At 39.5% G+C, this 16,090-nt stretch overlaps 1 protein-coding gene across 1 annotated transcript in view; it reads left to right on the top strand.

Annotated features, from left to right (window-relative positions):
• Positions 1 to 16,090, top strand: part of ATXN10 (ataxin 10) — a 169,308-nt gene that overhangs the window by 35,421 nt on the left and 117,797 nt on the right. The window contains exon 6 of the mRNA XM_012449460.2: positions 12,866 to 12,946. Within this exon, the coding sequence (XP_012304883.1) occupies positions 12,866 to 12,946 (81 nt within the window). The remainder of the gene's footprint in view (positions 1 to 12,865; positions 12,947 to 16,090) is intronic.

Raw genomic sequence — 16,090 nt, forward strand, 5'->3', positions numbered from 1 at the left:
TTCTGCCTTTTCTCTCCCCTGCATTTTATGAGCTAGGTGGCAAATGGTACAAAACTACATGGTCTTAGAATTCATGGTTTTGTTATGTTTTCTTTCCTTCCTTTGCTTGTTTCTTAGAAAAGGGCAAATGTGATTCCAATAACTTTGGGTTTTTTAATTTGAGTATGCTAGAGACACAGGAAAGTGTAGGCGAGAGAGTCTTTGGCACTACTTGGTTTGTATTATTGGGTTAATGTCTTTCTAAAAATGTCTGTTCTTTTGTTTGTAGGTGTCAAAGATGTTTTCATGCTCTTAGATAACCCTGGATGAATCCAAGGGTTCTATTTTGAGTTCATCTAAATCTGAAAGCCCAGTAAATGTGCACTGGTAGGTTAGGTCAGTCAGTGCGGAATTACATAGTAGAGGAAGAGGTAGGACTGCCTCGTGCTGATCCTGTGATGTGTTGGTTGCTTTGTCTGTGTCATCTCATTCTCACATTGCTGTCATCCTGTGAATTGTATTTTACCACTATGTACATATGAAAGTTAAGCAGAGTAAACCAGCTTGACCAAGGTCACACGACTAGCATATAGCAGAGACCGGATTGCAAGCGATGTGGAACTCATGGGCCTGTTCTTTTTTTATTAATACCATGTCATGTATTATGAAAATTATCAATTTTCAGAGAGGAGTCTGCATTTCAAAGGTGAGGCATGAACTCTTTCAGTTTTAGCCTCTTTTGATATAAATTTTTTTTTTTTTTTTTTTTTGAGACAGAGTCTCACTTTGTTGCCTAGGCTGGATTGCAGTGGTACAATCTCGGTTCACTGCAACCTCCACCTCCCGAGTTCAAGTGCTTCTCGTGTCTCAGCCCTCCCAGTAGCCGGGACTATAGGCACACCACAATGCCTGGCTAGTTTTTTATATTTTTAGTAGAGATGAGTTTTCATCATGTTGGCCAGGCTGATCTTGAACTCCTGACCTCAGGTGATCTGCCCACATCGGCCTCCCAAAGTGCTGGAATTATAGGCGTAAGCCACCGCCCCCAGCCTAAACTTTTATTAATCCATTGAACTTTTACTCAGTTTCACTACAAAAATGAAGTTTTAACTGGGAGCAAAGCCTTCTTTTTTGTCAATATTTGGTTTATCTAGTTGATTTATTTCGTATGCCCTAGGAATGTGTCTTGCCTTATGCATATACATTTTATTATCAGCTTAAGTATAAAGATATTAGGAAGATAACATAATTGTCCATCCTCTTGCAGTCTGAATCTGTTGCCCCTCTTTTGTTCACTCACAACAGCCATGCATTCCACTTTCATGGCACTTAGCACATTTAATTGTTCATTAGACTGTGAGCTCCCTGTGACGGAGGATTTAGTGTTGTTTGTTATTAGATCCTTAGCAAGATAAATCTGGTATGTGATAAGCATTATTTTAGTCATGATTCTTCTGAATCTAAGTGACTGAAGTCCACTTCAGATGGTTTATGCACATAAAGGAATTTATTGGCTTATACAACCGAAAAATCCTAGGGTCACTGGGTGAAGGCACAGTGAATCCAGGGGCTGAAAGATGTCGTATCTGTCTCATCTTTGTCTCGTTTTTCTCCCGTGCTGGCTTTGTTGTAAGGCACGTTTCCTGCTTCCTGTGTTGGCTCCTGTTCTTGCCTGCTCAGGGTTGGCATGGCCCGCGGCTGGTCCTCAGACCACTCTTCATTATTGCTCGTTCTCTGGGTGATCTCACCTCATACCACAGCTTTAAATACCTCTTCTGAATTGATGATTTCCACATTTATGTCTCTGGCCTTGACCTCTTGCTGAGGCTCCAGATTTACATTACAGCCTCCTATTATGTGCTGCTAATTGGCATCTGAAATGTATCAAGGCTGCATCCAAACTTTTGATTTCCCCCACGCATAAAACCTGCCATTGCTCCACCAGTGTTTATCGTTTAGTAACTGGTATCATCATTTACCCATTTGCTGAGGCCTGGAACCTGAGTCCTGATTTTCTTTCATGCTCATCCACTTAAACTCATTAGCCTTATCTTCAAAATGTGTTCCACATTCACCTACTGCACACCTCCTCTGCCATAGACATCTTTCATTACTACTGCCAGAACTTTCTCACTCATCTTTCTGTCTCTCCTCTTGCCCTCTGAATCATCACACAGTAGACAGAGTGACCTTTTAAAAATTACTGTAACTCTTGTCACTCCTTGCTTAAATAAACCGTCCAGTGCCTTCTTATTGTAACGTAGAAGCAAATCCAAAGTACTTGTCGTGTCCTGGCTTCTGACTGATGACCTCATCTTATTTCTTACTACTTTTACTCCTGCTCATTAGTTCCACTTGGTCTTACTGTTTTACTTTGAATACCCCAAGTTTGTTCTGTCCTGAATCTTTACACCCGTTATCTTTCTGCATGGAACCTTCTTAGATCTTTGCGTGGCTAGCTCTTTTATGTCTCTGTTGAAATATCTATCATTTCTACTGAGAGACCTTCCCAGCACTTTATGTTCAGTAGTGTTTCCTCTAAGCCTGTATCTTTTTACTTTTATTCATTTGTTTAATTAGATAATACTACTGAACATTATATAAATCTTAATTGCTTTCTCGTTTATTGTTTGTTGCTAGAATGTAGAACTAGCCCCATAAGGCCCTGGAGTTTGTCCTGGTCATCACTCTATGCAAATCACCTAGAACATGTGCTATGAAACTATGGCTCATGGTCTAAATCCAGCCCACTGCTTCTTTTTATAAATAAAGTTTTATTGGAACACAGCCAAGCTTGTTTAGATACTGTCTATGGCTGCTTTTATGCTGCAGTGGCAGAGCTGAGTAGTTGTGTTGGAGACCATTTGGCCTGCAAAGTCTATTTTACTAACTGACCCTTTATGGAAAAGTTTGCCAACCCCTTCCATAGAAGGGTTTTTGGTGGTAGTATTTGTTGAATAAGTCTAGTGATTGGTGGCATTGTTGTCTTTCTGTCACTTCAGGCTTATCTGGTTGTCTGTGACTTCGGTGAGAGACCCCCCTACACAGGGTTCATATTATTGTTCTCTAGAATTCTATACAGACTTCTTCATTTAACATCAATAATCTATTTCTGAAAATCATCTACATTCTGTGCAAAAAAGTGACTGAGAGCCTGTTTACTTCTTAAAAATGGGGACATTATAAAATGTTACATGTCTACCCCCAAACCCCAGTCAATGTCTTAAAATAGAATCAAACTAGAATGCTATTCAGCAATAAAAAGGAACAACTCTTGGTACAAACTGTAACTTGGGAAAATCTCATGGTAATTACAGCAGAGTGGAAAAAAAAAAAAGCCAGTCAATCCCCAAAGGTTAAATAATGTATCATTCCATTTACATGACGTTCTTGAAATGACAAAATTATAGAAATGAAGAACAGATTAGTGGTGGTCAGGGATTGAGGAAGGTTGCTTCACTGATAGGTGGGTGTACCTATAAAGGGCTATGTGGGATCTGGAGGTGCTGAACTGTACTGGATCCTACCTGTGAGAGGGGAACTGTGAACCCACCATGATTAAATCACACAGAGCTAAAGACACGCACACAGCTACTCATGAGTAAAGGCACCAGGTAACCTGGGAAACCTGAGTAAGATCTGCACATTGTGTCACTGTCAGCATCTGGGTTGTCAAATGCTATAGTTTTACGAGATGTCACCATTGGGGAAAACTGGTTAAAGGGTACACAGAATCTCTCTTGTGTTTTGTAAAACTGCATGTCCATCTACAATTATCTCAAAATAAAAAGGTTTAATTAAAAAAACCCAAACTTGGTAAAGCACCTGTATATGTAACAGACTATTGTGTTAGGATGTGCACTGCTTAAAATATTTCTTTTTGATTGCCATACAATTAGCATAGTTGTCAGCAAACAGTTGGCTTTGTATGCGGTAACATGGAGTCTCTTAATGCCACCATCATGACGGAAGTGCTTCTTAAATGTCTGTACACAGTTCTGACTTTTTACCAACTGTGTGTGGAATGCAACTTGTGATTTTGTGTATATGTGCACAGCTTTTTGTGAAATGTTGTATGGAATACTTTAGAATATTAAAAAAAATTTCTTCTGTAAATATTGACTGGCAAGTGTATTGAGAAGTTTGGGAATTAGAAACAAAGACTTATAACCGGATGGATATATATGAGGTGTGCAAGTGGCCCTTTTTGGGTTGCATTGTCATCCCTGGGGCAGTGCTGTTTGTTGGGGTGTGCAGTCACGTGTTCTCTCTAGGGGCTCAGGCTATCAGGTTTGGGCTCATTCTTGAAGGAAGAAGAATTCTTGTTATCCAAAGAAGGGAAAAAGGGGATGCCGAACAGGGGAAAATGTGGCAGATATCCACAAGAACTGTCAGTGTTTGGTGAATGCATGTCCTTTTTATCATCTGCTGCTTCTTCAGGAGGCAAATATTGTTTAATATCTCGATTTTTGTTGGAGTTGAATCCTGATGTGTTATTACTGGAAGCAGGAGAAGCAGAATACGTCGATACTGAAGGGTAGACAGCGTTGCTGTCTTGAGACTCAAGCCCAGCTCTTTCTGAGACCAAAATTTGTGCTGTTAATCTTTACACCCACTGCCTCCCTTAGAGGACAGCATTAAAGGAAGAGTGGCTGGGATGTGCATGTGTGTAATGGCGTTTCCGCCAGTGCCTAGCAAATCTATTTATGTATTTTTCAGATTATAACTCATTTATTTTCTAGTAGAGGAAGCATCGCCATTGAATCAGTGGACTGATATTTCTCTAATTTAATGCTACTCACGTTTAACCCGTTGGAAATGTTACTTAACTGTTTAACAGGAGAAAGGAGGTTATTTTCTAGAGCAGCTTTGTAAGCTTTGTCCAAATTGTTGTGTTAAGCAACTGTGGGTTAGATTTCCCAGATCTCGTAACAAAGGAGAATGGCATTTATTTTACATAGTACATTTAAATAAAAATTTTTTATGAGGTATAAAAACATTTTCCAGGTTTTTGAACTGAATGAGATCTGCTTTACTCATGTTGTGAGTATAGTGTTGCCGTTGTATGCATGTATGAATGTGGATGATAGATGGCCTTCATTAAAAAAAAATTTCCCTGAAACCCCCGGCCTTTAGGACTGTCTCTGTTTACCAGTGATGAGATGGCCTTTCATTATCTGTTGGCATGTGCTCCTCAGTGCCCACACAGGTGACCTTTACTGTCTTCTGTTTTGTATATCAGCATTGTAATGCAGATGCTGATTCATCTGTCTGCAACTGTTCACTTATTTTAAAATCAATAATAAATGAGAAAGATTGAGAGAAAGAGTTGGGAGGAGAGACCTTCATGCGTTTTGTTTTTTAGTAAATGTGGAGAATGACGTAAAGTGTAGTTAGTGCTTTGGCATCAGCAGTGTGATTTGTGAATGTTAGCTTTTCTGTAATGACATTTAAATGATGAATTTCAAGATTAGACTGAGGAGTTCTACCCCTGACATTACTGGGATGGGTCAACTCTGGCACCCGAGGCAGAAAGTAGCAACAGAATAACCAGATCTCCTGTGGAAAGCCTGTTACTCTTCTACAGGCTTTCTGTATGTTTTCTACACACGTTTACTGCATATTCTGTTGCAGAACCCCCAGTGGCCACTTCATGCTCACTTCATGTAAATGAAGTGTCAGCCTGCAATCAGTCTGATTGGTTGCAGAAAGCAGCCAGCCAGAGGCTGAAGTGAAGTTACAAAGGTCAAACTCCTGTGCAAACATCTGATTGGTTGCAGAAAGCAACCAGTCAGAGGCTAGGTTGGAGTGCCAAAGTTATGTGCAAGCAAAGACACCACCCACCTTCAGTCTGATTGGTTGTAGACAGAAACCATTCAGAGGATGGAATGAAGTTACAAAGTTGCAAACAAAGCCTCTGCCTGTCAATCAGTCTGATTTGCTGCGGGACAGCCAGTTTCCCCTCTGCCTGCAGAAAAAGGTCAAAGGGAATATTTTTCCATTTGTTTGTGTCCTCTCTTATTTCCTTGAGCTTTTGTTTGTAGTTCTCCTTGAAAACATTCCATGCTCATGGATAGGAAGAATTAATATCATGAAAATGGGCATGTTGCCCAAAGTAATTTATAGATTCAATGCTATCCCATCAAACTACCATTGACTTTCTTCACAGAATTGGAAAAAAACTTTAAATTTCATAGGGAACCAAAAAAGAGCCCACGTAGCCAAGACAATCCTAGGCAAAAAGAACAAAGCTGGTGTCATCATGCTTCCTGACTTCAAACTATACTACAAGGCTACCGTGACCAAAGTAGCATGGTACTCGTACCAAAAGATACATAAGCAAATGGAATGGAACAGAACAGAGGCCTCAGAAATAATACCACACATCTACAGCAATCTGATCTTTGACAAACCTGATGTAAACAAGCAATGGGGAAAGGATTCCCTATTTAATAAATGGTGTTGGGGAAACTGGCTAGCCGTATGCTGCAAGGTGAAACTGGATCCCTTCCTTACACCTTATACAAAAATTAACTCAAGGTGGATTAAAGACTTAAACATAAGCACTAAAACCATACAAACCCTAGAAGAAAACCTAGGCAGTATCATTTAGGACATAGGCATAGGCAAAGACTTCATGACTAAAACACCAAAAGCAATGGCAACAAAAGCCAAAATTGACAAATAGGATCTAATTAAACTAAAGATCTTCTACACAGCAAAAGAAACTATTATCAGAGTCAACAGGCAACCTGCAGAATGGGAGAAGGTTTTTGCAATCTGTCCATCTGACAAAGAGCTAATGTCCAGAATCTACAAAGAACTGAACAAATTTACAAGAAAAAAAAACCAAGCCATTAAAAAGTGGGCAAAAGATATGAGCAGATACTTCTCAAAAGAAGATATTTATGCAGCCAACAGACATGAAAAAATGCTCATCATCACTGTACATTAGAGAAATTCAAATCAACACCACAATGAGATACCATCTCATACCAGTTAGAATGGCGTTCATTAAAAAGTAAACAACAGATGCTGGAGAGGATGTGGAGAAACAGGAACGCTTTTACACTGTTGGTGGGATTGTAAATTAGTTCAACCATTATGGAAGATAGTGTGGCGATTCCTCAGTGATCTAGAACAAGAAATAGCATTTGACTCAGCAGTTCTATTACTGGGTATATACCTATAAATTACTGTAAAGATACATGCACACATGTGTTTATTGTGGTACTATTCACAATAGCAAAGACTAGGAACCAACCCAAATGCCCATCAATGATAAGACTGGATAAAGAATATGTGGCACATATACACCACGGAATACTACGCAGTCATAAAAAAGGATGAGTTAGTTTCCTTTGCAGGGACATGGATGAAGCTGGAAACCATCATTCTCAGCAAACTAACCCAAGAACAGAAAACCAAACACCACATGTTCTCACTCATAAGTAGGAGTTGAACAATGAGAACACATGGACACAGGGAGGGGAACATCATACACTGGGGCTTGTCCGGGGGCTGTGGGTGAGGGATAGCATTAGGAGAAATATCTAATGTAGATGATGGGTTGATGGGTGCAGCAAACCACCATGGCACATGTATACCTGTGTAACAAACCTACACGTTCTGCACATGTATCCCAGAAGTTAAAAAAAAAAAAGTCGAAGGGAGTAGCCTCTGGTCCTTTTGTTGCTTAGACATGGAAAGTTAGGGTTTTCCTTCTAATTTAGTTCTAGGAAGTCGGAGTGAAACAGCCTTAGGTTCCCTGCCTCCAGACCCTATTCTCCTGCCTCACAATTATCTGGTTTATGTTTTAAAAGATCTCTCTGGCTGTAGGAGAGGTTGAATGTGGGGGGATGGGGCAGGCGAGGGAGGGGAGAATGGAGGATGGGACACCCTTTCGGAGGCAGGTGCAGTTGTCTGGGTAAGAGGTAACAGTGGTGGCAGTGGGATAAAGAGAAATGAATTCACTAAATTTGCTATGTAGGGATAGTGGATGAGACTTCATGGTAGTTTCTGTTTGTGGGATGAGGTGGGAAAAAGAAAGGCAAAGGCAGGAGCCAGACTTTGGCTTGTTTGAGTGAGGTAGGTGGAACAGTGGGCGGTGGGGCTGGGGGAATCGAGAGCTCTGTTTTGGCCATGGTAGATTTAAGAGGTAGCTGTTGTGAAAGTTCTAGAATAGGAAGCACAGAGTGCCAGGGGAACGTTTGTGCAAGAGTTCACCTGGTCTGCGGGGAGGGATGCCTTCTGAGACCACGGGACCGAACAAAAGGTGGGAAGAGGGGCTGGGGGTCCGGGAGAGGGAGTGGCATTAGGATTGTGAAAAAAGATACATATTTTGGCAGTGTTTAGGGTGTGATATGATTTGCGTTTACGGCACTCTTTGCAAAGAAGTAGTGAAGACTACATTTTAGGGACCAGACTTTGACCTAGATTTTAGATGACCTGAATAATTGTGTCACTGAGTTGCCTGTGATAGAGAAGTGAAGTGAATTAATTTTTCCTCTGTTTCACTTTATCTTGTTTGAGAAGATACATAGATTTTTAAGTTATTTTGGAGAAATTACTGAACTTTGCCTGCCCAGAAATAGCCACTGTTAAGACTAAACTTAGTTGAGTTTTCCAACCTGAACGTCCCTCATCCTTGAAGCCTGAGGAGCCAGGTTCGTCTGAATGATGCTTCTACCAAGATACTGAAATAATGTCACTCTTCAGCAGGATGGTTATTAAATAGAATTAAATGTGAGATTACTTTGCCTGTATATATTGCTTAAATTACATACTGATTTTTTTGGTAGACAATATATGGTTCAAATATCAAAATGCATAGTTACTCCCCAGCCATCTACCTGTTTCCTCCGAGCAGATCTCCTACTTCTCTGCACACTGTTGGATTTTTGCTTTTCTCACTAAATAGTAGATTTTTGAGATCTTTCCATATTCTTATGTAAAGACCTTCCTCATTTGAAGATTTTCAATGTATGAATATACCAGGATTTTAAAAACCAGTCTCTTCTCGATGGGCAGATTGTTTCCATTTTTTCACGACTAGAAAATCCTGCTGTGACTAGCCTTGGCTGCACGTGTCTTATTGCTCGTGGACAAGTATGATTGTAGAATAATTTCACAAGTGCAATTACTGGGTCAAAAAGAATGTACTTTTATAATTTTGACACCACTTCCAGGTTGTCCTTCAGCTCTTGTGCCAGTGTCCACTGCCTGAGTCACACCATTACTAACAGTGGTAGCAAGGTTTGCATTTGCCAGTTCTGCCAAGGTGTCAGCCAGCCGCCTTGCACAGTTTTATTCTGTGTTTTTCTTATGAGTTGGAGAACCTTTTTTTTTCTTTTATGTGTCTTCTAATTTTCTTTACCTGTTTTCTATTGGGATGTTGATCTTTATCAGTGTATAGGAGTATTTTCTAGATTAGGGATATTATCCTTCGTATAAAATAAAATACATATATTTTTCTGTTTTTGTATTTGGACTTTGCTTGTGGTACTTTATTTTTTATTTTTTTGAGACAGAGCGTCTGTCACTCAGGCTGGAGTGCAGTGGTGCAATCATGGCTCACTGCAGGCTCAATCTTCCAGGCTCAAGTGATCTTCCCACCTCAGCCCACTGAGAAGCTGAAATCTCAGGTACATACCACCACACCCAGCTGATTTATTTTTTAGTTTGTAGAGATGGGGTCTCACTATATTGCCCAGGTTGGTCTTAAAGTCCTGGCCTTAAGCAATCCTTCTACCTTGGCCTCCCAAAGTGCTGGGAATACAGGCGTGAGCCACTGTGTCCAGCCATGTGATACTTTTTTTTTTTTTGAGATGGAGTCTCACTCTGCTGCCACAAAAATTTGTGAACGTGATTATAACATGAGTTTTTTGTCTGTGATTTTTGTTGTTGTTAAGCTCATCAGCCATTGTTAGTGTTAGTGTATTTTATGTGTGCCCCAAGACAATTATTCTTTTTCCAGTGTGGCCCAGGGAAGCCGAAAGATTGGACACCCCTGATCTAGATGATCTCGGTAGTACTGTGGTAGGTAGCCCCCTTCACCTGAGTAATATTTGTAGACCTTCCCTCAGCACTTCCAAACTCTACTTTCTTTTCACCTACATATGTCATGTTCACCAAGGCAGACCATAGGCTGCGCTGTAGAATAGTCTCAGTGAATGTGTTAGGGATTGAAATCATAGAGTACTTTCTCTTATCCATAAGATGATTTCTAGAAAAATCCCAAACTTTTGGAAATTAGCACATGTAGTTGATTTGTCAAAGAAGAAATCACAGGTAAGTTAGAAAATACTTTGAACTGAAGTATCAAGTTTTGTGGGATAAAGGAAAAGCAGCCCAGTGTGGTGGCTCATGCCTGTAATCCCAGCACTTTGGGAGTCCGAGAAGGGAGGATGGCTTGAGGCCAGAAGTTCAAGACCAGCCAGGGCAGCATAGTAAGCCACTGTCTCTACCAAAAAAATAAAAATAAAAAAAAGCTGGGTGTGGTGGCACATGTGTATGGTCCTATCTACTTGGGAGACTGAGGTGGGAGAATTGTTTGAACCTAGAAGTTTGAGGGTACAGTGAGCTATGATCGTACAACTGCACTCCAGCTAGGGTGGCAGAGAGAGACCCGGTCTCTTAAACAAACAACAACAACAAAAAACTAAAGCAGCGCTTAGAGGAGAGTTTGTTGCTTGGAATGCTTTTTTTTTTTTTTTTTTTTTGGAGACTTAATCTGTTATCCACGCTGGAGTGCAATGGCACGATCTTGGCTCGCTGCAACCTCTGCCTCCTGTGTTCAAGCAATTCTCATACCTCAGCCTCTTGAGTAGCTGGGATTACAGGTATGCACCACCACATGCAGCTATTTTTTTACGATTTTGGTAGAGATGGGGTTTCACTAAGCTATGTGACCAAGCTGGTCTCAAACTCCTGGACTCAGGTAATCTACCCACCTCAGTCTTCCAAGTGCTGGGATTACAGGTGTGAGCCACTGTCCTTGAATGTTTCTATTAATAAAGAAAAGTCTGGGGATGAAGACAGCAAACCACCATGGCATGTGTGTACCTATGCAGCAGTCCTACAAGATCTGCACATGTACCCCAGAACTTAAAGTACAATTAAAAAAAAAAAAAGTCTGACATCAGTGATCCACAGTTCTACTTTAAGAGGATAGAGAACGAAGAGGTTAGTAAGTCCTGAGTAAGTAAGAAAGAAGGACATAAAAGATAAGGGCAGAAGTCAATGAAACATAAGACAAAAACAGTGGAAAAAATTCACAAAGGCAAAAGTGGTCCTTTGGTCAACAAAATTGATCAAGAAAAAAGAGCACTAATTACCAGCATTATGAAAGAATATGTAGTTACCACCTCAGTCTTCAATAAACTCAGACCTTGGTTGAGGCAACTTTCCTCACCTGAGACACTCTGAAGACCCATGCTTTTGAGTCCTGGCTTCCTTTTGAAGCCCTAATAGTATTTTGTTGCTTATAGTTCCCTAGACACACAGCTGCTCTTTCCTTCTTGATGTTTTTCTAAGTCCTTTCTTTCCTTTTCTAGGAGTGCTGTCTTCTTTTCCTTCTTCTAGGGATTGACAAAACAGCTCCTCTAGCCTCTTTGATCTTCTTGCCCCCTGTCCATCACCCCCTCTTGCCCCCAGACTGTTGGTTAGATACATTTGTTTCTATTATATAATTCTTAGTGTGTGTCTGCCAGCATTTAACATGTTCTTCTGTAAATTATCTGTCTAAAAATGGGTGTTTATTATTTGGAAGTATGACTTGTGACTTGGAATATTGTGTTTTTGATGTTCCTATGGGAGAATGCTTTGAATTTTAAGTACCTGAATTATGAATGAACTTTAAGATCTCAATTTAGTTTGTGTATCCAGCTTGGAATGCATGGATTTCTGTTGACCTGCACAGATCGATAGGAATACTGTTTGAGAATTTCAAATATTATCCATTATTGTTAAGAATGTTTTACATCAGAGTGTTGATCAGCTATTTTAAATGCTGTAGAGGAAATAGAATATGTATTTGGATTTCACTTTTCTGTGAAGTGACGGTGTATTGTAGTAGTTAAGGTACTTCATTTGGTTATCAGACTGAATATAGTTTTATTATATTTTATTTGTTAACAAGTGGTTCAACTATGTGTCAATGTATTTAATGCTTACAATTTTTATTACTATAACCTGGTTATAAACGGTATATTCCTTAGTTCTTCAGTCTTTCCCTCAGATGTCCTCTGGTAAATAGAATTCAGAATTAATTAATAATACTGTTCAATCTTTTTAGTTGTCACAGGGGTACTTTGAAGAACTGTGCCTATAATCTTTGCCTTGGGGTTTCCATAAGTTGATCTCTAAGTTTAGATGAGTGCATAGCTTGACAATGAGGGTGTTTTCTTGGTAACTTGAGAATTCTTAAAGGTGAATAATCAAGCCAGTATTCATCACTGTGTTGTTGGCGTATGTTTAAAGGGAAGTGTGACAAGTCTTTCTCTAGTTCATTATGGCAGCTGGCTTCTGACTAAAACAATTTAGTATGTTTTTTGTTTATACCTGATCTTGTTGCTAAGTGAAGAATTTTTCTTTCTCAACCTAGATAAAAGCTATAATAGCCCTGTCTTCTAGTTGAGTCAATTTAATTTATTTCAATAAAGCTTTCAGAAGTAAAATTGGAGAAAAATATTTTTAAGATTTATTTTCCTGTTAGCTGCTAATAGATTAATAATATGTGAACCTTTTAAAATATTTACGATTACAGCATATCAAAAATTCACAGAAAAGAAATGCTTTTGTGTGTAAGCTGTGCTTATAAAGTAGATAAGGGCATGTCTGTCTTACTGTGTTTCTAGTAACCAAACTCCTCCTCTTTTTTCCCTAGGTTCTTGATTATTACAGACCTCTTTCTGAAAAGCTCGGAATTGGTACAAGCCATGTTTCCCAAACTGAACAATCAAGAAAGGTAATCCCCCAACCAGCGTGGTTTTGAGTATTTAGCATTCCATATAGGGTATTCTGTGCACAGGACTGAAAAGCTGTGCGGTTTCTGAGTTGGCACAGAATCTCTAAATACATGTTTCTGTGTCGGTAATGGTTTTAAATTGGTTGGTTAACATTATAGCTTAGCCACAATAGGCAGTGATTTATGGAGGGGTGCAGAATCCAGGTTGGTGTCATTATTCAGTAAATGCATGTTAAGAAAAACATTAAGAACAAGATCTTATGCATGTGCTTGGATTTTAGAATAGTAATTTATGTAGCTGTGTATTAAGTTGCATACTTGAGGTGTGCTCATTTGTTTATGTCATGGGTATGATTATTTGTGATGCACTCTGCTAGGTGTGTAGGCTTTTGATGGATAATTCGGACTGAAATAAAATTGATACCCACCTACAATGTCACAGTTACTGTAGTAGGAAAAGCAGTGACCTAGGAGTTCTGAGACTTTGACCCGTGCCTTGCTATGATTATAGTTCTTTATGTGACCTTGTTGGGATTCAGTTTCTTTCGTGTGTGTGTGTGTGTGTGTGTGTGTGTATTTTTTTTTCCTAAAACTCCATGGTAAGGCGCAAGGGATTCAGTTTCTTGACCTGTAAATGAAGCGGATTGGATAAAATAATTTGCAGTACACTTTTCATTTCAATAGCACACATTTTTCCTTACCTTATAAGAAATGTTGCCTTAGGAAAATAACACCATTTATTCAGAAACCTCAGATCTAATGATCAGAATCTTTTAAAGGTGTTAGTCTTTTGATTGTAGTCACAAGTTTTAGTGGTTTTGGACTTTTTACTTTGTATTTAGGTTGCAGTAGTTAAGCTTTATGTACTTTTTATAGTCTTTTGCTAATTAGGTCGTATTTCTTCTTTAATATCTTTAACAAAAAGGAAAAGCTTATGTTTTTAACGTCATATGAAATACCAGGTTTATAAGTCCAATTCCAGTGCTCCTTTCCCTATATATATATATATCCCCATTGTGGATAGAGAATTATTTGACCTAAAAGAAATAATACGATACACAGTGCAAAAAATTAATAACTTTTTTGCAGTAAGGAACACCTGAATACAAGAAGAATGCAGTTTAATTGCATTTTAATAGTCAAGCTGATTATTTTCCATAGTCTATCTAAATTAATGATTTATTACATAACTGCATGGGGATGGTAGACTAAAAATGTTCTGTTTTTATTGATAACGTTGTATCAGGTGCATCCTTACTTCATTCAAGGTTCTGCTCAGTTGTCACCTCCCCTTGCCCCTGCTTTATTTTTCTTCAGAGGAGATGGGCTGTCATTTAATCACATCATTCATCCATCATGTAATGTCACATACCTGCTTGTTATTGTAGCACATTTCCATTAGATTGTTGGTGCCCTGAGGGCAAGGATTCATCCCTTTTTATTCGTCATTCCACATTTCCAGTCAGTGATTGGCACATAGCAGGGGCTCAAAAAGAAAAAAAAGTTTTTCAGTGAAAGCATGAGTGGATGAATGAATATTCTTACTCAATAAAGTGTTCATCTAGTATACTGATTAATATTATCTGCTAAGTTGGAAACCTCAGGGTTATCCTCAGCTTCTTCACTTTTAACTTTTTAGTTCATGCTGGTCAGTAAACCTTATCAGTTATACATAAGACCATCTCAAGGTCTTATGTATTGTATTCTCTTTTTTTGTCGCAGCCCTAGTTTACCCTATGGAATTTTTGACTAGATTTTGACAATAGCTTTTGTCAAAAAATTGTGGTAAATCACACATAATACAAAGTTTGCTATTACAACCATTTTTTTTTTTTTTTTGGAGAAAGTATAAGACAGGGTCATGCTCTGTTGCCCAGGCTGGAGTGCAGTGGCTACTCACACGTGTGATCATAGTGCACTAGAGCCTTAAACTCATGGCCTCAAGCAATCCTCCCACCTCAGCCTCCCCAGCAGCTGGGAGTACAGGCATGGGCCACCATGCCAAACTGTTATTGTAACCATTTTTTTTTTTTTTTTTTTTTTTTTTTTTTTGAGACGGAGTTTCGCTCTCGTTACCCAGGCTGGAGTGCAATGGCGCGATCTCGGCTCACCGCAACCTCCGCCTCCTGGGTTCAGGCAATTCTCCTGCCTCAGCTTCCTGAGTAGCTGGGATTACAGGCACGCGCCACCATGCCCAGCTAATTTTTTTGTATTAGTAGAGACGGGGTTTCACAATGTTGACCAGGATGGTCTCGATCTCTTGACCTCGTGATCCACCCGCCTCGGCCTCCCAAAGTGCTGGGATTACAGGCTTGAGCCACCGTGCCCAGCCTATTGTAACCATTTTTTAATGTACAGTTCAGTGGTGGTAAGTATGTTCACATTGTGCCAACCTCTAGAACTTTTTCATCTTGTATATCAGAAACTCTGTACCCATTAAACGACAAACTACAGTGATATACCACTTGGTACCCATTAGGATGTCTACTATCAACAAACTGAAAATAACAAGTTTAGGCAAGGATATGGAGAAATTGGAACCCTTGTGCACTGTTTATGTTTCCACTGGTGGGAATGTAAAATGATGCATCCACTGCCTTAGTCTGGTTTCTGCTGCCGTAACAGAGTATTGGAGAGTGGGTAATTTACAAAGAAAAGAAACTTATTTATAACAATCTGGAGGCTGGGAAGTCCAAGAACATGGGTCTTTGTTGCTGTGTTATCCTATGGTGGGAGGTGAGAGGGCAAGTGAGTGTGTGTGAACATTACTGAGACACAGTCCCTGCCCTCATGTGAGGGTAATAACCATGCATTGTTATGTACCAGAATGAAAGTGCTGTGTAAATTCTTAAGCTTTTTTCTTGTGCTAGTTCTTTTCATTGTTGTCAAAATTAGTTGACTTCTTCACCTAGAGGCTGGTAGTCTGTTTGGGCAGGTTACTTGGTGGGGAAAATTTGGATGTAGACCAACCATTAATTCATGTGGCATGATTCAGCAAAAATGAGAGCCTACATTTACATACTTGTCTGGTCTCCCTTCCAGGTGAATTGAAGTGAATATTAACAAATTGGACTAGCTGCTCATGGTAAACAGCTGATGTAGTTTTCAGGTTTATAATCTGTATGTACAGCACAGTAGTCGAGG

The sequence above is a fragment of the Aotus nancymaae genome, unplaced genomic scaffold (assembly GCF_030222135.1).
Source record: "Aotus nancymaae isolate 86718 unplaced genomic scaffold, 86718_ANA_hifiasm-v0.15.2.pri h1tg000076l, whole genome shotgun sequence".
NCBI lineage: Eukaryota > Metazoa > Chordata > Mammalia > Primates > Aotidae > Aotus > Aotus nancymaae.